At 38.2% G+C, this 26,114-nt stretch overlaps 1 protein-coding gene across 1 annotated transcript in view; it reads left to right on the forward strand.

Annotated features, from left to right (window-relative positions):
* CFAP58 (cilia and flagella associated protein 58) overlaps positions 1 to 26,114 on the forward strand; it is a 57,470-nt gene that overhangs the window by 14,285 nt on the left and 17,071 nt on the right. The window contains exons 7-15 of the mRNA XM_066555052.1: positions 947 to 1,106; positions 1,343 to 1,425; positions 2,565 to 2,756; positions 7,395 to 7,556; positions 10,391 to 10,537; positions 13,887 to 14,027; positions 14,377 to 14,600; positions 16,584 to 16,695; positions 18,916 to 19,020. Coding sequence (XP_066411149.1) covers positions 947 to 1,106; positions 1,343 to 1,425; positions 2,565 to 2,756; positions 7,395 to 7,556; positions 10,391 to 10,537; positions 13,887 to 14,027; positions 14,377 to 14,600; positions 16,584 to 16,695; positions 18,916 to 19,020 — 1,326 coding nt within the window. The remainder of the gene's footprint in view (positions 1 to 946; positions 1,107 to 1,342; positions 1,426 to 2,564; positions 2,757 to 7,394; positions 7,557 to 10,390; positions 10,538 to 13,886; positions 14,028 to 14,376; positions 14,601 to 16,583; positions 16,696 to 18,915; positions 19,021 to 26,114) is intronic.

Below are 26,114 nucleotides of genomic sequence, written 5' to 3' on the forward strand. Positions count from 1 at the left end.
TGATGGAACTTTCAGAGTCATGCTCAAGGACTTCTGGGAACAAAAAAATAGAAGATACTGCCCAGTTAGCAGTTAAGCCACCTGCTAAAACTTAAGAGCCCTAGTCATGATCTGGGGTGCAGGTTTTGTAGGGATTGTGCCTGCAGTACCATCCTGCAGTGTGCTGTGTGCTGGGCAATGTGAATTGTCAAACTACTCTTAAACCTCTTGAAGCTTATTGTCAGTGAGAACTGAGGAGATTTCCATTCTCCCAGAGGATGCTTCATAGCAGGATTCCCCTTCTCACAGAATCAGTATCTGAGGCTGTAAGTGGAACACTGTAGTCTGTGATGACTGTAAAACCTAGCAGTGGCACTGAATTATACAAAGTTATACTTCTAAAAAGGAAAAAGACTGATTGCTGTTGTGATTATTGGTTAAGTTTTCCAGTAACCAGTCATGCAGTATTTTGATTGATTATTTTTCCCTCTATTGTATAGCAAATGAGACAGATTCTGGATTTTGCCTTTTCTTTAAAGCCATAGGTTATAAAAGAGATGGGGATAATACATACCTGCTATTTAGGGACATGCAATCAGACCACACTACAGATATCTTTCTCATCACAATCCCTGTGCCTAGTACTTCAAATGAAAATAGATTTGCCCGTTTTTAATCTACTGGACTAATTGGGTAGTGCTTTGTGAGGTTTGCAGCTTGAAGTTCTTTGTTGATCATCTTCAGTCCTAAAGTGTAAGATTTGATTATCATTTTCATTTCCCAAGCTGGCTTTGTTTAAATTATTTTAAATATTTTTCAATTAGCTAATTATCTTTCTGCAGCTGACCCACAGCACTTACATGTTTTCTTTCTGAGTTTCATGGAGTAAGTACACCAAATAAAAAACCATTTTCTTCCCTCTTTCTGTGGATGCTTTCTCTCCCCTTTCCCTGTTGCTCTTTTGTAGGAGATAGAGGATGAATCTGCTCATATGAGCCTTGAAATTTCAAAGCTGAGCAAAATGAGAGATGTTCTCCAGAATAAGCTGCGTACCGCAGAGGAACAAAAAGTTGATGCAGAACATGAAAAAAACATGCTAAAAAATCAAATAATCAGACTGGAGAAAGGTAGGTGCCTAAGAGATAGGTGAATCTGTTTTCTGAGTTCTTTTAAGTTATTCTAGGTACTCAAAAAAGCATTAGCATCAGCTAATATGTAGGATTGTAAAACCTGTTCAAAACTACTTGAACTGGGTATGTAATGTCAGGGCTTTAAAAAAAGTCCTCTGAATTGTGGACTTCTGCATTTTTAACAGCTGTATAATTTGAACAGAGAAGTCACTGTCTTTTCACTTTTTCTCTAGAGTTGGAGACAGGCAAAAAGCAGGCAGAGACTGACAAGAGAGCCATAGATGGGCTTGTGAGGGAAAGGGATATGCTAAACCAGGTGAGTTTGCATTGTTCATATTGATAAGCCTCACAGCTTGAGAATGAAATGCCTGTAGCTTAAACATTCACAGCAGCACAGAAATGTAGAATTCATAATGTTAAGTTAAAGCCTTCAGATTTCCTTAAGCAGCTGTACAAACTACTTTTCTGTGCACTGAAACAATGTTAGCATCCATAAAAACACAGAAGATTTCCAAGTTTTAATGTATAAACCATCAGGGAGTTCAAACTGCAAACCTGTTATTTGGTATCCCAAGAGTTTGCTATGTCTGTGTTTTTACACAGATCTTTTCCTCTGTATCTTATGAAGTTTGGTAGTAATCTAGGCAAGGTAAGTGTTTGCTGAGAGAAGACAACCGGAGTGTTGATAGACTGTGTAGCAGCTTGGCAGGTTGTTTGAGTAGTAATCCTTGCTTTTAGATCTGTTTCTCATACTGTTTCCCATCAGCCCAAGGTTCTTGTACTGCAGTATAGCATCTCAGGTTTATGGGCAGACCTGAAATGTTATCTACTAAATTCAATGCTAAAAGATGATTTCTAACGTGCTTTATTTGGTGTAGATTTACTGTCCTGTGTCTTGAATCTAGCAGAGGCTCTGATTTGACAGGTAAAATATTTGTTTTGTGTAGGGAGGGAAATTTTAAAGTGGGACCAGGAGGCTGATTTTGTAAAGATGATATGTTGATGTTTTCTGTTTAATCTTTATGCAAAATTTTAAAGTAAGCTTGGTTAATTTCAAGCTTGAACTTTCTATTGAAGACATGAGCAAGAAGTGTATTTGGCTTTATTCTTAATGTTACTGGCTACTGGCATGCTTTACAATCAAAATGCCTCAAAGCTGGTAAGGATTTTCCAGTCATTAGTTATATCCACTTGTAAACAATCCTATCAATTTTATTTTTTGTAATGCAGACACTAGTGTTTTAATGAAATCAGAAAAAGCTCTATTTAGCAGCTGTGCTAGAGATTTTTTTTTTAAAATCAGATTTAGGGTTCAAGTATTTCAACTGAACAAATTAGATAAGGAATAATAGCATTGAAAAGTCCATAACCTGCTTTGACAATGGCATGCTTTTGTCATGGTGGTAACAGTGTTGCATTTTCAGCTCAAGACTCATTCATTTTTGTTCCCTTTAGAACTTGATCAAGGCTGCAAATGCTACTCAGAAACAGATCGATTTGGTGAAGTTCCATGAGCAGTCAAAACAGAACTTGGAGACAGAAATCCAACATTATAAAATAGAAGCTCAGAAACAAAGGAAGATTATTTACCAATTGGAGAAGGAGAGAGAGAGTTTCATCAAGGAATTGAGTGAGCTCAGAGAGAAGGTAGGAACAGCTCTTTGTGCAAGGGGTTCTTTCCCGTCTTACTCTCAGAACTGTGAAGATGATACATTAATTTTCCTAACATGCCAGTGGGAGAAAGCTTGGATTTGTGGTCTTCATACAATGTACAAATATTTCTTGCTGTCAGTGCATGTTGCCTGCTACTGCTTGAGCTCTCTCTCGGGAAACCTTATCAATAGGAGAGAGACTTGGTAATTCTGTGAGAGACTTGGAGTCCAGCCATGTACTGCCATTACTGGAGTTCAAACCAAGGCCTCTTGACTTCTTATACATGAGTCCCACAATTGAAACTCTCATATGCACTTGGAAGTTACACTTTGATTGTTCTGTCTTATCTGCAAAGGACCTTATCTTGCAAATGACCACTGTCCTAAAATTGAGGCCAGTGAGACCCTACAGTTCTCAACATCTTTGTAAGGTACTTAACATTTTGAAGGCTTACTTCAGTATGTGAAAACAGCTCAGCATGTTCAAAATAGATTGGAAAACAAGTTTTCCAGTAGCAGCTGCAGAGGCATAAAATTTGAGTTGCCTGCTGCCCATTATTATGTATAACTTTATTCCTGATGAAGTAAAATCAGGATCATGTTTTTAACATGTTCCATTAATTGCTGAGTATCACATTGGAGAGCCCTCCAAGAAGCTCATTGATTTACTGGGATTAGCTTCCAAGCAGTTTCAACTCAAAAGTTATTTGCTATCTTTTCACAGTGAAATTATCCTTCCAACTTCATTTGACCAGGGGCTTTTAAATCATTTTAGAATAGTCTATGCTCCATTGCCTGGAATACCTCTTGTCATTTCTTTGTAAATAATATTCCACAAAAGTGAGATTTGTCTTTGTTGTAAAGTCATATTTTGCTTCTTTTCTCATAGTGCATTTCTAACTGTAGATATGAGTTAAGAACATTGTAAACTAGGGCCTGAGTGTAATTCATAACACTCAGAACTACAAGGCTCTTTCTTTTAATTCTATTTGGGGCTGCCCATAGTATTTTGAGGGTGAGAATGATGAATGTTTGTTTGCTTACTTTTTCTTTTCTTCCCCTGCCACTTTGGGTGTAAATTTTCTATCATTTCTTATAAGGCAGAGGCTCAGTAAATGGCTTATGACACTTGAGCTGTTTGTATAATTATGCCTGCAGTGACTGCAGCTTTCCAAAGGACTGGCAGGCTTCCTTGGATCACCAAAGGGGCAGTTCCTGATTCTGCTTATAGATGAAGAGCAGCAAGAACAGTTTTGAGCACGGGGGTATGTGGCAGCAGTCTTGTCCTTCAAGTCCAAATGCAGGGTAGGACAACATAGGATCAGGATTGTTATGTAAATAGGTAATATTTAGGTTCACTGTTTGACCTATTCAGACTTGAGAAGCTGTGTCAAAACTACAGAAGTCGTTTCACAGCTGGTGGGGAATGAGCTACTGATGGTAGTAAGGCTATGGCCAGTCAGTGCTCTTCTCTCACCTTTTGCTACCAACCTGGTTTTGCAGGAAGTTGCACCCCACCTTTGGAATTGTATAAGAGCTGAAAAAGAGCCAAATCCATCCAAACCCAGAGATGTAGCTATTCTGGCTCTGAAAGCTGCCTGGCTATTTATAGCAGCACATACTCTACAGATCTGCAGAATTCATCTTTCAAAATCATCATTTACCACATCACACAGTTTGTGGTGATTGGGAGTGGGGCTGTGGCAGAGCCTCATCCCCAGTGGGCACAGCTGTGAGCAGCAGGTGAGCAGCACTGACAGCAACGAGCCACAGAGTGCCCAGGGGCACTGACCAACCACCAAAGGGAGCAGAGGGCACACAGGTGCAGTGCATCAACAGGAGAGTATAAAAGATTTGGCTGAAGAACAAAAGGAGCAGCCTTCTGAAGTGATATGATGTTACTCTGTATGGGTTGATGCCTGAAGCCTTCTGGTGTGATATGGTGTTACTCTGTTAAGGCAAATGCTTAAAGCTTTCTGAAATTGTATGGTAATACTCTGTATATTATGACAACAATCATTTACTACTAACTGATAAACAGAGTTAACAAAATTATATACACAACAGTAAAATGTCTTAAGGGTGAGAGTTCGTGCATGATTTCCTCTTCTAGCTCTTGCCTTGACTGACTGCTTATTTTCAAGTCACTGCTACTTGTTGAAAAGTCTTGCTTCTAGATTAGCCAGCACAAGTAAGTAACAACATCTGTTTCTTGGTCTTTGTTATGTAGCCTGTATTACTGGGTACAACTTTTAGCATATTTTTTTTCCTTTTTGAATTGAAATTCTTAAATTATAAAATACTGGTTTCTCTGTGTAAGGTTTAGGCTGATGAAAAGGAGGTAGTGAAATTTTCACTGATACCTTTCAGTTCCATCTGAACTGTTCCTTGGCTGTGTTTTCTGGAGTCCCAAAACCAGTCTTTAATATGTTGGCTTTTTTCAAATAAACCCTTCTAAAATGCTGAGCATGCAGTTAACAACCTATCCAGGAAAATGAAAAGATAAATTTCCTTTTTTAAATTCACATAATCTTTTGGAAAACCTGTTCTTCAATAGACATATCACTAAGGCAACACTTCCTGGAGTGGTTAAAAATGGATAAGCAAGTAAGGACAGCACTACTACTGACATATTGAGTAGGTTTATAGAACTAAACAGGTAACCAGTAGTAGATGATAGTGAAGTGTACAAATAATAAAGCTATGAGGATAGAGGAAAAATGATTAATCCCAAATGCTTTTTGCTTAGCTTTGTGCCCTCATTGCCAAATCTGAGAGGTGTAGTGTGCCTATTGACTAAACAGGAATTGAGCATGCTCAGCCTCCCATGGGGCTGTGTTGTGAAACACTGTATGTATCTTTTCTGTATTTATAAGAAAGAATTATTTGAGTTTAATCATTCCTGAAAAAGCAAAATCAGCATCTAGCCTGTAAGCACAACTCAGAAAACTTTGTCCACAATCTTACTGCACTTATATTGTATCAGAAACAAGTAAAATGCTTATAAATGCAGTGACCTACTTTCAAAACTTGCTCCAGCCTATTATCACCATAGTGCAGATAGAAAACATACTTTATTGATTTCTTTTCTGTGCTATTACTATTGGCAGATTGTTTAAACAGCAAAGGAAAAGGCAGGAGTGGGTTATAAAGTGGGATTGTGTTTTTGTATTGCATTGTAAGCAGTTCCTGGGATCACCTGAAGTCAGCTACGATGTGCTGGAATTGTGTTCCTACTTTGGTAATAAAATTTTTGATATTTAGCTCTACCCCATCTTTAAAGTTGGTTGGAGGTACCTGGTGGAATATTTAATTATTTAAGCTCCTGTCCTGTAGTTAGGCCTCCCCAAGACTTTACTGCTGAGGAAGGGACAGTGCTGTAAACTGCAAACTTTGCAGTTATTGACTATTTGATGTAAACATTTGTTTTCTTCTTCTGCTTTGACATGTAAGCATGTATTTTAGCCCAAAACTCTACTTTCAAAAGTGGAATCAGGAGAACAGGATATGAACTGCATCTGGACACTGACTCCTCTCCTGGATTTTGTCTGTGTGATTCCTTAGCTTTTTTTTAATGCCTAATTTTTTTTCCTAGCTTTAAGAATGGCATTGTTTTCTCCTCCTGGGTAGTGAACCTGGTAAACCGTGTTTTTGATGTGTGTGCTCCTTAGTATTGTTTTTATTTCTTTTTTTTTTTGTAATGCTGAATTCTATATGAATGCTGCTTCCTTGAGTGCTGCAGTTTTCAGCTTTGTATAGGAGGAGAAAAATAAAAAATTATTAAAAATATTTTTAAATTAAAAAAATTTAGAACCTCCTCATAATGATTAGCAACTATTTGCATTTTTGCCCCTGTAACATAGCAATTATTATGTGTTATGGTAGTAACTGCTTAATAAAGGTGTCTGTAAAATTTTGTGGTTTTGTTTATTGATACTGCATGTGATCATCTTGTTTCTATAGTCTACAATACTCCATTCTCCTTAGCTAATCTTCACATAGTTATTTCTAATCTTTCATAGAAGGAACTAATGGTGATTACCTACTTATTTAGACTGAGTGTAAGTTAGACCTTACCTACCTTACCTACTTATTTAGACCAAGTGTACATTAACTGACTTTATTATAGTAGGTAAATTTGAACAATTTGTAATCATCAACTCCGTGGTCACATGTTCATCAAAAAAATTGGGTTGTTAGAATGTAGGAGCACATGCAGGGCTTCTGGAAAAACATGTGTGTTAATTTATCTTATCATACAGGTGACATCCAAAACAACATCCAAAATCCAGATTTACTTCCTAAATAAACTGAGTATATTCTTGATGGAAATTGTTTATGTTGATTGTGTTGCAACCAATCTATGGCAATATTTTCTTTCAGTAGCTTGTTGTTAAATATGTGCTCGTCTATAAGCTTGAGTCTTGAGTGGAACCTAGGTATCAGATTAAAATACAGTTTTGTCCCACATAAGTAAGTCGGAAAGGTTAAACTTGTATTTTGACTGGAGCAATTCTCAGCTGTAGTTAAAACTGCTTATCACAGGGATTTGAACTCGGCATTTTCAAATCACAAACTAATCTTGTGATGATGGTTTAATCATGTTAATTTCTTTCCTTTCCTTTTGCTCCAGATCCTCAATCACATGAAAGATCTTGAAATGCATCAAATTCAGATCTGCAACTATGAGAAGGAAATAGAAGGGCAAGGGGTTAAATTAAAACAGCAACAAGCTCTTTGTGAAAGTCTGAGAGCAGAGAGGACCCTGTACAGTAAAAATCTGATTGAAGCTAAGGTAGAAGGATACATTTTTCCTTGTGCTTCTCTCTCTGCTGTTGTTTTTTTTCCTGATTTAATTTTCATTTGTTAAAGGGAAGCTCAGTGGCTCAATGGCAGAAGTGGTTTCTTCATTCCTGTGGGTTTTGGGGAAATGAATGTTTTAGGTCCCTGAAGTTTTATCTACACCATTTGTATTTGGGCTGGAAATAGGAGTCCTCAGTCATCATGTGGAAATATCCTTGCTGCAAACCATGCGTAAAATCATGGTACACTGGAGCCACAGACTCATAAAGCCATCCTGCCTCCAGTCTGTTTTATCCCTTTAGGAGTTGTATGCATGTATGTGAAATAGGGTATGAGGGGAATAAGATTGCCTCCTTAGCCCTGAATGAGTATGCACATTACTGTGAATAATGATTTAGGAAGCAGAGAAACGCTTTCCCAGCTGAAGTGGGATTTTCTGATGAGAACCAAATGCTTCCACCTTGCTTGTTTCTTTCAGAGAGTGTCATTTTCCTCAGGAGATGATTCTTTCCATTCATGTCTCCTCCTTGGGGATCTCACTAACAATACTAGAAGAAGAGAACAGAGCACTTAAGGATATATTCTGTTATTCTGATGTAAAGATGTAAAATACTGCACAAATCCTATTGTAATGGGCAGATATTGGGACCCTGGATAGCTGTCATTTTAAGCCTTGGGTTATTTCCAAATAAGTATTTATGACATAAAATGTATAGTAAATTACAAATTTATACTTAGGTTTGGAAAGGTAGGTGTTTTGCTTGAGAAGCACATGGGAATGAGCTGTCAAAGTTCCTGGTAAGCTGTGTGCTGAATTTTATGAGGAATTCACCATTTTGCCTTTTATGTGGGATGTTTTACTTGACCTTAGTCAGCCTCTCATCTGGTGGATTCAGTGTTGGGATTCATGCTGCTCCCAAACAATCTGTCAGGAGAAATAAGGTTGAAAAATCACAATGTTGATTTTTTCCTAGTTATTTTTATTTTAAAAGACACTAAAAAATTTGGTTATTTATAAAGAACAAGCATCTATTTGCTAAGTTAGAAAATGGAGCAGCCTTTTGGTTGTTGGGTTTTGAATGTTACATGGTGGTAACACTATGCTGTTCACAGTTCCAGTTGTTAGAGGCCAATATTTAGACTTTAATAGCTTGCTTGTCATACTACCAAACTCTTTTAGCAAGTCCTGTGTGAGAAAATAGCTGACCCCAAAAGATCTTTTGGCCAAGGCAGTGTTATGTTTAGCAATGAGAAAAATAGCTATTCGATGTTCAGTAATGGGTCATCCAGTCATGGAAGAAAAAAAAACAAACATAAAAGATGGTTGTTTTAAGCATTATGGCAAATTCTTTCTCATTTTGGGAAGTAAAATTTGCACAAGCCTGTTTAGATAAAGCTGGATGCAAATATTTTTGGACTGCTTAATGTGAGATGATCTTATGCCCACCTTGCCAGTGGTCTCCAGAGTACCATAATATTCAAGTCATTAAAATGGAAAAGGCATCCTGGCAGGATGTTATTATGATATAAATAGCTGATGCTTTCATCCTGGGGCTTTCTTTTGGTGTTAGGAGTTCACTTATTTAGGCAAGCTGATTAGGAGACCAGTTTGCCAAATTGTGTGTTCTTACTGTTCTGCATTAAATAAAGAATTAAGAATGTATTTGGGTGTGTTTGGGCTCTATATGCTAAATCTCTGTCATCTTTTACAACACCAAAGAGATTTATAGGCTGTGTACCAAAGACAGCTTTTAATAACTTTTGTTGTCATGGAAGTGGCTGAATGTGCAAACAGCTGGGCCTAGTGACATATCACTACTAATCAGTCCTCTCTCTGTGCTGCTTGGGTGAAGATTGCCATGACTCAACATCTTGCTTAGCTGCATTAAGCACTTCATGCAGGTAAAAATCCCTCATTTATTGAGTAAATCCACACCTATGGTGGGTAGTGCTGAAGGAGCTTTAAGCTACCCTAGTTTGGCACTGGAAGAGGGTGTATTCACATGAGAGAGAGATTGTCTTCTCTGTGAGGTGATAGGCTCTGGCAGATGAGCAGTAGCCTCTAAAGCTGCTTTCATTGCATCCTGAAGAACATACCTGTCTAATCATTGACTCTGTTAGCTTCTGTTTCATGGCATAACATGTGCTGTCACTGTGCTGAGCTGAAATGCTGATTTTGTACAGGCAGGCACCTTTGTGCTGTGAGTAGAAGTATTCCTACTGACCTGAATCTCTCTTCAGTGCTACCAACATTTTTGCTCTGTGTTTGAGCTTAAAGTATGTGCTAAATATTTTTACAGAGCCTTCTCAAAGACTGAGCCCTCTTTTGAACTTTGCACCTCTGTGCAAACTAGCATGTATTGGTATCTTACTGAGGCTATGTTTGTTTGCACAAAATGAGCTTCTCTTGAAAGATTTGTGCTCAACTATGCATGACCTTATTGGAAAAACATGTTATTAGAAGCATGAAAACAGATGGATATGATCAGAATCTTAGTGATTTGGATTTACTGCTGGTTCTTATAGTGTGTCCAGCACTTTAAATTAAATGTCTTATTAAACTCATGATTGATAGTCATTATTTTTGTCAGTGTATCTTTAAAAGGTTTTTTTTATTGCAATGTCATGCTGGCTTAAACAAAAAACTGTTGTTTAATGAAACTGTTTTGTTCTGTTGGATTAAAAAGTGATGTCTTATAGTGGGTACAAAAGATCTAGTTTCATGCACCATGGCTACATTTTCTAACATCTAAATGGCTTGAACTCCACATCACAAACAACCTCTTGCTTTAACCCTCTCTGTGATCACACTTCCTATCCTATTAGGATGAGATGGCAGAAATGATGATGAAACTGAAAAATTCCACACGCCAGGTGGATCAGCTGAAAGAGGAGATCAAAGAAAAGGATATAGCCCTTGAGAAAGTGCAAGTGGAATTCCAGCAGTCAGAGGATGAGAGAGAGTCGATGAAAGTAAGCCCCTTGACACAGATACTTTCTTTCAAAGGGTGGACTCCATGATTTCCCAGACTGCGCTGTGTTCTGACCTGTGGTAGTTGTTTTGCTGTATTTTAATAAACTATTCTCTACTTGAAGCACAAGATCTCAGTATTCTTTAGAGATAATAGTTGCAGAAATCTGTCTATCTGACAACTTTAATCTCTGCCTATAATTATAATAAAAGAGTCCGGAATTGTCTGTTGGAAGCGTTAAATCTCTTGGTGACTGAACACTTTTTACTAAAAAGTTCCATTTTGCTTGCAGAGGTGTTGATTTCATGGATAAACTGATTCTAGCAAACTTTTTAATGTAGACCCTTACAACTCAACTTTTTATTTTTAAGAACTTTATTCTTTCTATTGTTTTTAAGTGCAAATCCCATTATATTGCACAATGTTGTATTTCTGTGTAACTAGAAAGCATTGGTCTTTTGGGAGTTAGGCAATGCCTTTTAGTAGGTCCCTCTGCAGAGAAAGTTATTTTAATATTGTGGTATAAAGCAGCAAGATTCTGTCTTAAATCAAAGGAAATCTAAGCTTGATATTTGGGTTCTTCTTCTCAGTGCTGCTGCAGCCCATCCTTAGATAAGCTATTAGATTTGTGGTGGTATCTCAACCCAATTTGCTGCATTCTGAAAAGATTTATGGAGTTGTGTTCACAGGAGTTTATTTTTAATCTTCACTAAGCACTAGGAAAAAAAAAACAAACAGGAAAAAATGCAAACAATACCCCAAAAAAACAAAAGTTCCCTGTCACTTTTCACAATGTTTTCTTCTTTCAGTTTATTGCTTTGCTGCTTCGACTCCTTGAATTTTCAGCCTCTCTCAGCACATAGAGTTATGACAAGATGTCAATAGGGCTTTGTAAAAGGGTTATGAATTTGTATTCTTGTCCCTGATCTGTCTCAGAGATGTTCTATCAGTGATGGAGAAGTCAAACAGGATCTCATTCCCTGTGTGCACCTTTCAGCCTTAACTAGTCCCCAATTCTGTCTCATCGCCTCAGAACTGTCTGCCATTTATTTGACAAACATATGATTGCTGCATGGTTTACCCACTCAATTATTCACCAGCAGGTTTGTCCATACACTGACATGACATTACTGACTTGCTTCAGGGCATTGTGGTCTTCTACCTGAATGTCACTGCTGAGTACTAAACCAGAAGAGAATTCAGAGGCAGCTGATTGTCACAGGCACAAAAGAACCCAATTATTTGTGTTGTAAGCCTGCATCAATTTGTCCTGTTTGCACCGATGTGAAGGAAGTAAGAAAGCTGTTCCTGGGAAATAAGTTTAAAGAATGTGCTAAATCATGGAGAACTGGGATTCATAGGAATGAGGTTATACAGACATGCTCACCTCAGATGGCATAAAGGCCTTAAAAATGTGTAATCATGGTAAATCCAAGATCTATTAAAGCCCGTACAATGCCATCTTTTGGCTTCAGTTGACCTTCATGCAGGGCTGCAGCTTAGAGTTGTTACACAAAGGATCTGAATATTGGAAAAAAAAAAAATCTGTGGCCTTCGAGATTGGAGCTGCTGGCAAGTCAAGTGATTTGTATAATTTTGTAGGTGTTTATGCATGTTTTTTCTGGAAATCTGAATATAAAATCTGACTTGTTATTTCAGTATTCTGTGTTCAGTCCCAGTTATAACTTTTGTAAAACTCCTGCTTTCCTCCTACCTCTAGTAGAGCATACCAATAAAAGTATCACTTGCACTAATATTTCAGAATCTAAACAAGAATTTAGTTTGAGTTTGGTTTGAGATATTGGTGTAGGTCCCATATATGTTATTTTTTCTTGCTGACTGTTCTTCAGTTCTTCCAAATTCTCTGAACTGACTTCAGGTGAGCTGTGCTGATTTACAGCAGTTTCAGACATGACCATTTTTCTGCTTGCAGGGTGACTGTGTTTATTAATTTCCTTTTACCTGATGTACAGAGACCCTCGTACTGTGGTTCTGGGTATATTTAATCTAACTGAAAATCCTTGTGTGGCTTTAAGAATTTATGTTCCTTACTATTCAAGGCAGCTCAGATTTATTTAAACTGAGTGCGTTTCAGTGAGATTTGTTTATAGGAGTGTTTGCTGACCACATCTAATGCCACTTCTTGTTTACAATTCATATTTTTCTGACATAAGGAGACCATAGAATTGTGATCTATTAAAAAAAATATTATCAGCAATGCCAAACACAAGAGCAGTTTTACATTTGTGAGCAGCTTTTTTACAGTGTTTATTGAATTTCAGCATGAAGCGACTTGCATTTTTATTCAGCTGATGAATACCTGACACTGACTAAGAGAGCTATGTCTTACACATATAGGAAAATGAGGATTTTATTAAAGAAAATAAGAATGGAACGAGCTATTTTATTACTATGATGGAACTGTTTGTCTTAATTCAATGTTTTTGCGGGTGCACCCTTCATCACAGGCTCAATCTTTCAGCATTGGATGATGCTTATTTTGAACATCATTCTTTGTAAGGGTCAGAGTTGTGGTGAAGTCGTTGAGTTGAGGCTTGAAAGTTTTCAAAGCTATGAAAATGAACTGTGGTCAGCTAGTTCCACCTCGGCTCTAATTGCCTAATAGTGATAAAAACTTCTAATAATCCAGGAAGACCCTATTATTTTTATCTACATACATGCCTTAAATTGCAGATTTTGTGACAGTGGGATAGAATGACTGGGAGATTCCAGTGTTAGTTTGTGTTGGTGCTGGGCAGTCGCTGTAGCAGTGCATTGCTCCTCCTTGCTTTGGAACAGCCCCTCTTTTCACAGTCCTCCTCATTTACACATCCACTAAACAAAGTGCTGTGGCTCTTAAATCTTGCTGTTCCTTTCCTGATTGCCACCAATCCTTTTACTCCAGTCTGAAGCCTTTCTTGAGTTGATGCTGCTTTGTACTATACAGTAGAGATTGTTGCCCTTTTCAGCAAGGTGAACTGTTCTTGCTCACCTCCCAGACTGACTATGAATAACAACTCCATTGAAAAGCTTTCTAAATATGTGCAGTATAATTAAAAAAAAAAAGAGGTATTCCTGAATTACAACTTGAATGATTGTCATAGATAAAAATGCTTTCAAATTTCTATTGTGTCTAAGACAATTACATTAAAATAGTATTTATAGTATTTCTTTATGGGTCTTCATGCTTGCTTATCTTGGTGATTAGTTCTCAAAAACTAACAAAATTTGTACCTCTCAAGAGGGTAAAATAATGTATGAAATATTTGTAAGTAACTCTTAATTGGAGGTTTCTGTAATGGGAAGTTAATATTCAACAGTTGCTCACCTATATTCTTTATCTCCATCAGGCTGAACTGCTTAAGATGACAAAACAGGCTCAGGAAGCCAAAGCCTATATTGAAAATCAGGAGGCAGAAGAGAAAAGACTCCTAAAAATCATTGCTGAAGCTGATGCAGAGAGACTGAAGCAGAAGAAGGAATTTGACAAGGTTGGAATCCCTAACTTGAGTTTTCAAATATCCTGCATTCTGTTCCCTCATTTGTCCAGTGTATTTTTAAGACAAAGATTCTTAGCCACTGTGAATGTGGGAGTAATAAAGCTTTATAATGCCATTAAAACCAAAATGCTAAGATACTGAAGTGAACAAAATCTGCAGTTTGTACTCTTCAGGTGATTGAACCCTTATAGGAGAAATTATTAGATTCTTGCCATATTTCTTTAATTAATAACAATGAAACCTCTTAATGTCCATGATTTTGACTGATCCAAGCATAGTCACAATACTCTGGGATTGTGTGAAGGAAGTGTGAGTTGATGGCTTTGCCCTGTGTCCACAGGTGCTTGGTGAGAGACACGCCCTGGGGACGCAGCTTATTCGCCGCAATGACGAGGTGGCGCTGCTCTATGAGAAGATCAAAATCCAGCAGTCCATCCTAAACCGGGGTGAGAGCGAGTACCAGCAGCGGGTGGAGGACATGAGGATTCTCAAGCTGGAGATCAAAAAACTTCGGCGTGAGAAGGGAATACTTGGCAAGAGTGTGGCTAACGTGCAGGAGCTCAGGTAGGAAACCCAGTGGAATACATTTCCATAGTGACTGCAGCCATGGTTTTGTGTTTGAGACACAAAATATGGTTTATATGTAGTAAACACTTGTATCAACCTTGGAGAAAGGTTTTTTTTTTTCTGGTTTGACCTCAAACCCAGACTGGATTAAATTCATTAAATAATTTACCAGCAATTAGGAAAATTGAAATATCATAATAAGGAAAGAAGAGATCTTGGCTAAAGTTGAAATAGTTTTCATATTTCCTCTTGTACTGTGAGTTACTGCCTACAGAATAAACCTGACAGCAGCAGAAAAGGTGTTCACAGTCCAGTGAGCTCCTAAGTGGTACACTGGTACAAGGCCTAGATTAGTGGAACTCCTTTTGGTTAAGCAATCCACAGCGTATGGGAGACACTTGACATATTCAGAACAAAATCCTCTTTTCAGAGCTCTCTCCTTCTAGATTTAGATGCAAATCTTATGATCTTTGAGAGAGTTTTAGTTAAATTTTCGTTGAAAGATTTGTTTCTTTAAAAGAGCAATGTAATAGCCCAAATCTGATTTATCTCCTCCTTCTCCAACTTAATGCTTCCTTTCTTGTTTGCCCCTCATTGTATTTCCTGATGGGAAACTCTGGATATTTTCTAAGATGATTTGCAAGGAAAGGCAGTTATGTTTTAGCAGATAACCATTGTACCAATTCAGTGTAGCTATCACAGTTTTGGGTGAGATCTTTACTTTATCAGTGTGGTTCTGTGGCTTTCAGCAGAACAAATTAACTTCAGTCCATGGTCAGTCCCATTGACTCCAGTGGAATTATGCCAGTTTGATTTGGTGAAACAGAAAGGAGAATTGGGCACACAGCATTAGCAATTGCAGTTTTCATCGACTGACTGCAGATAGGAATGGAATTTGAACTTGCTGCCCAAATGCATTCAGCTGAAAGTCTGTTACTGTATTGAAACTCAGTGATAGTATTGAAGTCTAGTGTGCTGCACGCCATGATGGGTGGATCAATTCTTGCTAACTGCAGCAGCAATCTCATACTTTAATGAAGTCCAAAACCGTAATGAAAACTGCCTGTCAAAAAGATTCCATTTATCACTTGTGCTGCTAATTAGCTTTCCCAATTTGCCAATTGGAAATGTGAGGTTTTTTTCCCTCTTCCGTAACCTTGTCCAACCTCACAGTTAAAAAAAGACTTTTTTCTCTCTAGTGAGCTAAATGCAATTCTGAGTTTAGTAGGAAAAGATTCAGTAGTGGAGGAGGCACATCACAATCTTTCACCCCCCTTTGAGATTGGAGAATTTAGAGGATCCCATCTAAGTGATAAGGGTCAGATAATTACAAAATATGCCTTTTTTTCCCTGCCCTTAAACCCCCTATCACCACCATAAAAGCCTAGTTGTTGGAGAATCTTGGTAGTGCTCAGTTAATTTTTAATTCAGCAAGTCACCTCTGAAATTCCTTGAGGAGATGTAATAAAAGAAATCAAAGTTATGTTCTCTTAGGAACAGTGCCCATCATACTTAGGTCCTGGAGTGTGTTTTGTTTGATAGATTGTGTGAGCCATGTAGCTTTAAAACCTTTCAAACACAAGCTGTTAGATTCAACACAGGAGTAACTGGATATGACCCATGACTGATTTGTAGGTTTATAAACTAACTGTCCTTCTGGCCATAATGTACATGGGAAGATGTGAAGAATGAGTTCCAGTGGTCTGTGGAGTAGATTCCCTGGGAGCCTCTTTACTGAGCCATTCTTAATGAAGCAAGTGAAGAGGTCCAAGTGTGTTATGGTCCCACCTGTCTAGTGTTGATACATTTTGCCACCACAGTATTGCTGCGGTGGCAAAGTGCTTCTTTGTTCTTTCCATGTAGTGCTTCCTGTGCACCATAGTGCGTGGGAGAATGATTTGTTAATGTCCACATTAGTGCCTTGGTCATGTTGAAGTATTTTTGGTGTGTTTTTTCTTTTCATTTTATGCTGGTCTTCAGATGGGAGTTTAATCACATGCAGAAGGAACTGTTAAGGGAACAGACTCGGTGCAAAATTTTGGAAGAAGAAGTGCAGAAGCCCTTGCAAGTTCACAGATGGAGAAAATTGGAGGTGATGTGTGAGGATTTTGTGTTTCCAAAGCCCCTGCTACCACATCAGTGACCCAGCAAAAGCGTATTTCATTTTCTGTTATTCAAATGATGTGGAAGGACTGGGCGGACTGAAATTTCCATTGCACCAATAGAATCCTTACCTGCTGAATGCTTTCCTTGCACAATGCAATCAGTGCTATTTTTGTGGCACTTTCTCAATGAAAAATTGCAGGAGGATTTGTAAAGAGACAGTGAAGTGCTAAAGGGAATAAGAATGCATTAGGTGAATTTAGAAGGGGGTGATTCCTTAACATGGATGGTGAGAAATAAGATGATAGGGGAAAGATACAATCCTACCCTCACTTAGCAGGGAGATGTATATGGGAATGTGTATATGGGAAGAAAACCAGTCATTGAAGGGCTAATAGAATAGGTAGATTGGAGAATGAACAGATATGAAGTCAGAAGGTAAATTACATCTGAGAAAAAACAGAGAGTCCTCCTCATAAACAGTGGTGGACTCACAAAGATAGTAATTCCAGGTAATGTGAGTTCAACTGCTTTACATAAACAGCAAATCTAAGTTTTCACATGATTTGAACCTGCCAAGTGAAGGGGAAAAATAAAAAATCCATCAACCATAGTTGAAATATATGAACATCAGTTGGCATCACTGGATATTTTTGATGTCAGTCAGTGCCATCTGAGATTCCTCCGTTGCATGGATCTCTGATCTGATGCCAGCCTGGGTTGCTTAGCTTCTCTAATATTGAGTGATAATGTGCTCTGTCCCTGCAGAAGCAGAGCTGAATATTTTGACTGTGCTTGCTAGCATGATAGTGAATTTCTGATCTTTCCATGCTGAGCTTAAAGGTGGATGGTGTGATTAGCTTTTCTCGTGGAAGGGAGATATAATGCAGTATGCTGAAGTATGTTAAACACATCTAGGTACAAACTCTAGCAGCACCTTGTAACAAAGAAAAATCAGGCCAGTCAAAACATCCAGTGATGGGAAAATGAATGTATGAAGAGACTGGTAATGGGGAAATCATGTCTTTCCATTCTAGATAACTGGTTTGTATTTGGAACACAGAAAGGCCAGCAGATGGCAAGATCCATATGAAATAATCCTGATGGGGTTTTGGTTCAATTCCTAATGAACAAATACTCTCATATCACTACAGTAGTCACAAATTGGCACCATGCTTGGGCAGTGCTATAAAAAAATCAATGACTGAGTGGATCATGAGGACTGGTCTACTTTTTAGCCTGGTTTCTCAGGAGATGATGTTGTGTTGTAAGCACTGCATGTGTATCTGTGTCAGTGTCCTAGTTATGCTTGAATTGATTAGTCAATTTAGATAAAATCAGACAAAAGATTAAGAACAATGAGATACCGAGTTCCTTATAAGCTCAAGTGAATATAAGAGAGCAGGACTATATTGGAGTCTTTACTGCAGTGTGAGTTTAATCCTTGTGAGGCACCCCATGAGAGGGAAAAAACCAGATGGGAGAGAGCTGATATGAGACCCTGAGTGAGGAAAAGTTGCAGGCAGAGTTTGCCCTTCACTGAAAGATCCAACAAGAAGACACAAAGTACTGGGAAAGTAAGCTGTACTGGCTCCTCCTCAGAAGGAGGAGGAATTATTTCTTTGCTCCTTAGAGCTTTCTCCAGATTCAATCTATGCCAAAAGAATGAAAAGGAAGGGATGGAGAGACAGATACCTACTAGCTCCTGTTCTTATGGGCTGTGTAGGTAGAAGGCAACAGTACAGTGCAAACATTCTGTCACCATTTTAAGCATTTAACTCCATTGAAGAATGGGATCTCACATGTATGGACACTTTCGAACCCCATAATAATTCATCAGAGTACCCGCCAATTCCTCTTAAATTCTCCACCTGCTTCAAGACTAAATTGCAGTTAGTACTTTGTTCAATAGAAAAATCTTCTCCTTAAAAACTAAGTTGGCACTGTTTGAAGTTCTTGAACAGCAGGAGATACTTGCACTGCTCTTAATTTGTCAGTGGACGGTTCCAGTTGCTGCTAAAATAGATATATTAAGTTCCAGGACTGCTTGTGTACATGCAATTTTTTAAAAAATAGCTGAATGCATCTTCCCCTAGCCCCCCTTTTACACTTGTTACTTTTGAACACTGAGATATTATGGTTTTCATGTGCAAAAAAGAAACAATAAGTTATCATGTATAATTTTTGAGACTCCTTTGCTCTTTCCTAGGCCAGTGACCCCTCTACCTATGAGCTGATTCTGAAAGTTCAGAGACTACAGAAGCGACTTATCACCAAGACAAGTGAAGTGATAGAGAAAGAATTTCTCCTTCAGGTACTGCAACATCATTATTTTGTTGCATCTCATTAATATATTTGACTTACTCTGTCTACTGACATGTGCTTCCTGAATGTTACTTAGATGCAGACTTTGGATTTCTTTTGCATGCCCTTTAGGTAGCTTTAGATGGCAGCACTGACTCACTGGAAGAGAACAAACAGCATCAGATTAGTTGATTTTTATATTCTGGTTACTGATACCTGGTCAGCTCTGGAAAATACAATTAAATGTTGGCTTTAGTTTATTCATGTCAGAGATTAGTCTTGAAGTCAGACTTAGACTATTTGAAAAGTTTTTCTGTGTTGTTTTAAACAAAACATGAAGGAAAATTCCTGATTCATTCCATTTGTGCTTAGCTTGGCTTTTGGCAGGAGGAATCCTAAAGAGTTTGTGTGATTTAGATATACTGCTGGCTGGGGCATGTTTGATTTCGAGGTTTTTTGTGCTGAACTTTGCAAAAAAAAAAAATTTTCTGATAGCTTGTCTTTTTTTGAACTCTATCAGATGTCCCTTAACCCCAGTGATAACAGTAAAATTTATGCTGTAGAATGAAGGAAAGACTGTATTTCTATAGTGCAAACATTTTTATCAAATATAACAGAGGAGGACTTCAGAGAGTCCTGGCTTTAACCAGAGGTGTTAAACTGGTCTCTCTGGTGACTGTAGGGCTAGCTATAGATTACCAGCTCTAGGTGTGATTTTAACAACTTAAATACCCTAATAGTCTTGTATATCTGTGTTGGGTATCACTCATGGAGAGTAAAATGTGACCTGAATCTCCCTCTCTCTTGAGAAGAAGCTCAGCAGATCTTATCAAAACAGAGTTTCTCTCTATTTATTGTTTCATGGGAAAACATTGATCTGAAATATCATTTGAATGTAATTTATGGTGTATTATTCCTCTGCTTGGAAAAACGCGATCTTTGTTGCATAGCACTAAAACACTGTCAGTGAAATAGTTAGCTTAAAATGTAGCAAAAATAGCTCCAAATTTACTGTGCTTTACCCATGCACAAAACAAATTCTGTTAGATTTCAGATAGTCTCTATTGCATATCTGGCCTTATCCTTAGTATGCTCCCATTTCGCTATTATTTTCAGCTGAAGAACTGAAATATAGAGGTATTAAGTTGCCTGCACAAGAAAATCTTTGAAATAGTAGGTATTTGAGCTTACATTACTGTACTAGCCATTGGTATAATCTTTCTGTCTCTGCAATGGTCCTTCTATGGCAACTCTATGATGTTTTTATTATTCTTCTAGATTTAAGACAGGATTTGGCTATATAAAATCTAATTATTATAGCTAGAATTGCTAATGAGTTCCTTTGTGTTCTTAATTCAGGCACCAATTTCCTGTGTAACAATGCTGAAATGAAGGTTTTCCTTGGAGAAATAATACTGAAGGCCAAAAATACTATGCTCCACATTCTGTTCAGGGATTTAACATCAAGATTTCTGAGCTCTTTTCTATTTTTCCAGGGTTTTGAGTTCTCCACCATGACTGAAATAGGGCTCTTTCATAGCAGGGTGTGGGTATGAGGACGTAACCAGAGATGGAGGACAACCCCCAGCTCATTCCCTTGAGGGGCTCTAAGTGCTACTGATTAGCTCGCTGGCACAATTATCACAAATTAAGGGTACTAGCAGAGCTGCTTATGCTGAGTGTCTGGATAACCTGGTACAAGGCTTTTCATTATTCTTTGGACTGGATGTCCTTGGTATGATGGTAGCATCTCTTCTGTAAAATCATACCCTGATACTCACCAATAAAAAACCCTTGCTAATAACATACTAAACTGATGTTACCAAATTCCAAACTGCTGTGGTGAAGGAGCGAGCCAAAGGAACTTCAAGCTGAAGGAAATAAACAGAACAATAACATCAGCTTTCTGGAGAGAGCTGAGTTTCACACACCAGAAGGGTGGCTTCACAAGACCACCTTCTGGGCAGTTTGAAATATTTGAAGTGTATTTGAAGTGAAGTATTTGAAAGGTAGTGTAGGATTTGATCCTGACTGAACTTTAGAATTATGGGAAATAGCAGTAATTTAGCTCCAATTTTACAATTTTAGGAATTTTTAATTTTGTTCCCTCAATATAATTTTTATGTTGAGAGAGTTCTTCTCTCTTTTTTCCTTTTTTTTTTTTTTTTAAATCCTGGTAAACCCTTCATGCTTAAAGGCATTCAGCATCTTTTTAATATGGGTCTCTCCTGAAGTCAGCTCAGCTCAGTCCAGTCACTGCTCATTGGCAGGGGTGGGGGAATTGCTGATGACTGGCCTGTGCCTACTTGGCAGAACATCCCCCATACTCAGAGCTGGAGCCTGCAGACTGAGGGATACAAACTTATTAGGTCAGAGAACCACTGCTATCCCTGTGCTACGTTTGCTTGCATAAGTCACACTTCCTCACTCCCAGTCATCTTCATTCACATCTTGCCCTGTAACAAGGGCATAGCCACTGGGTGTATCAGCTTTAAAATTGTCTTAATCTCTTGCTTGCCATACGTAATCTTGTTTCGTGTGTGTGGCCATCATGCTAGCAAATAGGATATTTGTTTAAGGTGAAGCTTGTATCTGTGTCTAATGTGCATATTGTATAGCATAAATTCCCTCACATCAAAGTGTGTTAATAAAATAGAGTACAAAAAACCTTGTATGTTGAGTACTGAGTATTAAAAACACCTTTGGAGTTTAGAAATAACCCATGTGAGGAAATGGTTGAGCCCAGTCTCAGCAACCTGCAGTTTGATTTGTAAGGTATTCACCCTGCTGCATACTCATACAAAGCTGTAATGTTTTTATAAGGGAAAAATAATTCAATTTGTATTGTATGCGCTGTAGCTCTGTCTTCTTTTTTTACTTATTGGTAAATGGTCTTTTAAATAAAAGTGCAGGGAACAAGGTTTCAGCTGGATATATAAATGGAAATTTTCACTAAGTAAGGATCACAGTATGCAGATTCATGTAGAAAAGCATCTGCTTACTTTACCTGCTTCTGATGTGCATTTGATCATATCCTTTTTATTAGCTTTTTCATTGTTTCTAACCTGTCATTTCTTTAAAACTGAGGCAGATGTAGAAGCAAGCTACAATCCATGCTATGTGATTAAAGAGTGATTTGCTGTGTTTCAGTCAGAAAATTTAGATTGCTGATAATACGGGAAAAACCCAGCTTGACTCTAAAATCTCATGCAAAAATTCATCTTAATCTCGCTTAACCAGTCATCAGGGCACATTTTTTGGATCAGACAGATACTGAGAGATAGAGAATCTGCAGCATGCTGAATTTTGGGTTTTACTAGAACAGCTTTTCAGAGTTGAACATTTTAATAAAGGTGTAAAAAGATTTCCTCTGTTACAGGAATGACTGAAGTCTTTTCTTGTTTCTGATTTTTCTGTGCCCTGTCACCACGGCATCCTTGGTTATAAGGTATCAGTTCTTATAAACCAAATAAATATGGTCATCCTGGGATGCTACTTTGAAGAGTAGCTGCAAAGCAGGTGGTCATACTTTCTCTTTTAATTCAGGCATTCTCACAGTTGTGAGCTGCTGTGCTGATGAAAAATGCTGTTTTAAAAATCAGATCCAAACCCAAGGTCTTGAATACTTATGGTCAATAAAAATCCAATGGCATTTTTTCCAAACATAGTAAATGTTATTTCAGGGATAGCCAGTTTTCCTTGTCTGAGTTGTTACCTTCCTTCTGAATTTGTGCAATCAAGAGCACTTTTTGGTTCTTTTCTAAAGTGTTGAGTAATATTGCAGGGCTTTGTGGAGCAATACCTTGTGTGTTGTCCAGGAGATCTCACGGATTGGTGAAGGTCTTTGTGAACACATGTGGGATGAATGATGTGTTGTAAGGCCACAAGGAATAATTTTTAATAAACAGGAGTACTCTGCACTGCTAAATACAGTTGCTCACTTTGTGGGGCAAATCCCTCATGTGACTGAAGCTCTGCTCTGCTGTGTACTGAGCAGTGATGTGGTAAACTCGCAGTGGTACATATTACCTTGTTAGGATTATGATTAGTGTGGTTTTAGAAACTTATCCCATTAAAAGTGAATTATGCACTGCTTTATTTGTTTCAAATTTAGTTCTCTTCAGAGCAAACTCCTCTAATTTGATTTTATGTCTGACTGAGCAGAATTTTATTCAGCTGCGTGTCTTGGAATGGATAACAGCATAAAGATTCACATTATATGTCAGTTACCTCTTTTGTCAGTCATCTCAGAAGATTGTTCATAAATGTAAAATGTAAATGTAAAAGAATGTGCAATCTAGATTATTTGCTCAGGGAGGCAAAAGCAAATATCTTAGTTATGTCCTAATACATGCATGTAGTAGTGAAAGCATTGTTTTTCTGTACATATGTGTTGTTTGAAGTTGTCAGCAAGGAAAGCCCAGGATTGGGCAGTCAGGATGTGATACTGTGCTGGCTGTTGTTGAGCTCACAGTTCAAAGAGTGCAAGGGCAAAAGGCATGATTAGCTCATATATCTGACTCAGAGATTACAGCCAGATAGCACCCACATGTCCTTGCATGAGCCAAGTTTTGAGCTAAGTTTCAGTCCCTCCAGAGAACTGACTGTCCCAGTGACAGAGAGTAGGAGGAATTGAAGGGATGCTGCTGTCTCCAGCCCTGTTCCATTTCAGGTATTGTGAGATACAGGGAGGGGAGAGCGAGAGACTTTCTCTGTGACCTTGGCAGGCTACTTAGCTTTTGCATGCCTCACATCAAGTAAAAAGGGAATAAAATCATTTCCATTCTTTTTCTGGTGTGTGAATGAATATATTAGAGACATGACTCAATTCAGTAGCGAAACACTCAAAATAGGCAGATGTTTTGTTTTATTTGTGCTAAGTTGGTAGTAGAGCTGTTCTATCCAGTTTGAGGTGCTCGTTGCTATAGTGTCTGAACATATACATAATCATCTTTATTTCTCAGAGCTGGTACTATAGTTTCATAAAGAAATCTGCTTTAGAACAGTGTGTTACCATGTGGGTTTATGCAGGTTGGCAGCTATTGAAAACAAAGTTTTCTCTCAAGAAATGAAGGAGCTTGGGGATTTGCTTCCCTGTATTTGTTATGCATTTCCCCCCATTCATTATATAATTTTTTAATGTTTTTTTTTATAAATCTCATGAGGTTTTCTTCAGCCCACTTTATGGGAGCCTAGTCCTTCTGAAAATCACCTCTTTCCCTAGCTTGGGAGTTTCATGAGGTATGCTGCTGCTAAGTTTTTCACTCCTCTCAGTGCTCAAGTAGCTTCCATATAAGAGAAATGTGTGCTCAAATGCTGAGTAACAGATTTCCTCATCAGACAACCTGCAAGGAAAAGTGAGAGAATACTCTCCTATCCCCTACCTTTATTTTGGTATTATTAAGGCCCAGATGAGTTTTATCTTAGATGTTAACTTTGCATCTTCATTTGTTTTACCCTCTCAAATTTGGCTTTTTTTTTTTTTTTAGTGCCGAGTGTAGATTCTACTTGGATTTGAGAGTATAAACTCTTTGCATGTTACAGGTAGGGTACAGAGTTGGAGCTGAGGATTTTTTGGCAGAATTGTCTATTTTCATAAAAAATAAATGCAATTCACTTCAGGGAACTAATGACTGTAGAATCCCTAAAAGTCTCTTTTGACTTGCCCATTATTGTTCCTCTGTCATCTTGTCTTTAGAGAGATTTCAGCAGAGGTAGCTTGGGATAGTGCTTTGTGTGCACTGAAACTTACAGGTGAACTGCAGTATCCACTGCCAAAATGCAATCCTTTCTTTACTGCTCCTTTTTCATTTATATATGAAGTCAGCCTTTTGAAGGGATTTTCCATCCAAAATGAAAAGGGAAATTTTCTTTTTAGCTTTTTATAGTGTAGTAAGACTTGATGCTTTTCTATCTGTTTCCTGGAGGATTTGAGTTCCTCTGGAAGCACTGGATTAATACCCTATCTTGCAGCTCAAGCTAGCAGTTCTCTCAGCTCTCAATTAAAAGGGTAAGTATATTGAGCTCTAGGCCTTTTTATGCTTAAAAGCCCCATTTCTACCAGCAAAAAAGTCACTTTTCTGATTTAGCTTATATAGCTTTTGAATGGCAGAAGAATTTCCTGCCAGTAAAATTGCATCTAATTGCATAGGCAGTAGCTGGCATAAACAGTTCAGCACAAAGGAATTGCACCACTAACTGAACTGAAATTGGCCAGACTTGTCAAAAACCACAAAAAAACGGTTCTTCAGGTATGTAAACAACAAGCAGAAACAGACAGAAATATTGGCCCACTGTTAGGAGAAGTGAAATAGCAACAATGCTTTAAAAGAGTGAAGTTCAGTAAGGACAAGTGTAAGGTCTTACAGCTGGGAAATTCAATGCAGGAGTGCAGGACAGGCTGGGATCTACCTGGCTCGGGAGCAGCTCTCTGGAAAGAGACCCAGGCATCCTGGTGGACAGCAAGCTCAATATGGGTGAACATTCTGGTGCTGCAGCAAAGAAAGGCCACAGGGTGCTGGGTTATGTCAACAGGGCATCACTAGCAGAGGTTATTCCACTCTATTCAGCACTTGTCAGGCCACACATAGAATACTGTGCTCAGTTTTGGTCCCTGGTATATAGAAAAAGATGGACAGGCTGGAGTGGGTCCAAAAGAGGGCTACAAAGATAATGAAAGGATTGGGAAGCTTTCCATAGGAGGAAAGACTGAAACTACTGGATTTGTTTGGCTTTGAGAAAACAAGGCTGAGGGGAAACCTTATAACCATGTTCCAGTATTTAAAGGGTGGTTAAATAGAAGGTGGAGATTTTCTTTCTACAGGGAATCACATGGCAAAGATGGGGTAATAGGTGCAGGTTACTCGTGTGGAATTCTGATCAGACACAAGAGGAAAGTTGTTAACAATGAGAACATTTGGAAGGCATGGCAATAATACCCCTGAGATCACTGGCCAGGGTATTGGGCCATTTTACAAGGTGGTGCTTTTGCTGAGAAAGGCTGGACCAGATGATCCTTGAGGTCCCCTGACGACCTTCTATTCTAAGATTCAGAGATTTAAAAGGTGTCAATTTAAGATCTAATTCCAAAGCCCCTTGTATGAG

Source organism: Molothrus aeneus, chromosome 8 (genome assembly GCF_037042795.1).
Source record: "Molothrus aeneus isolate 106 chromosome 8, BPBGC_Maene_1.0, whole genome shotgun sequence".
Lineage (NCBI taxonomy): Eukaryota > Metazoa > Chordata > Aves > Passeriformes > Icteridae > Molothrus > Molothrus aeneus.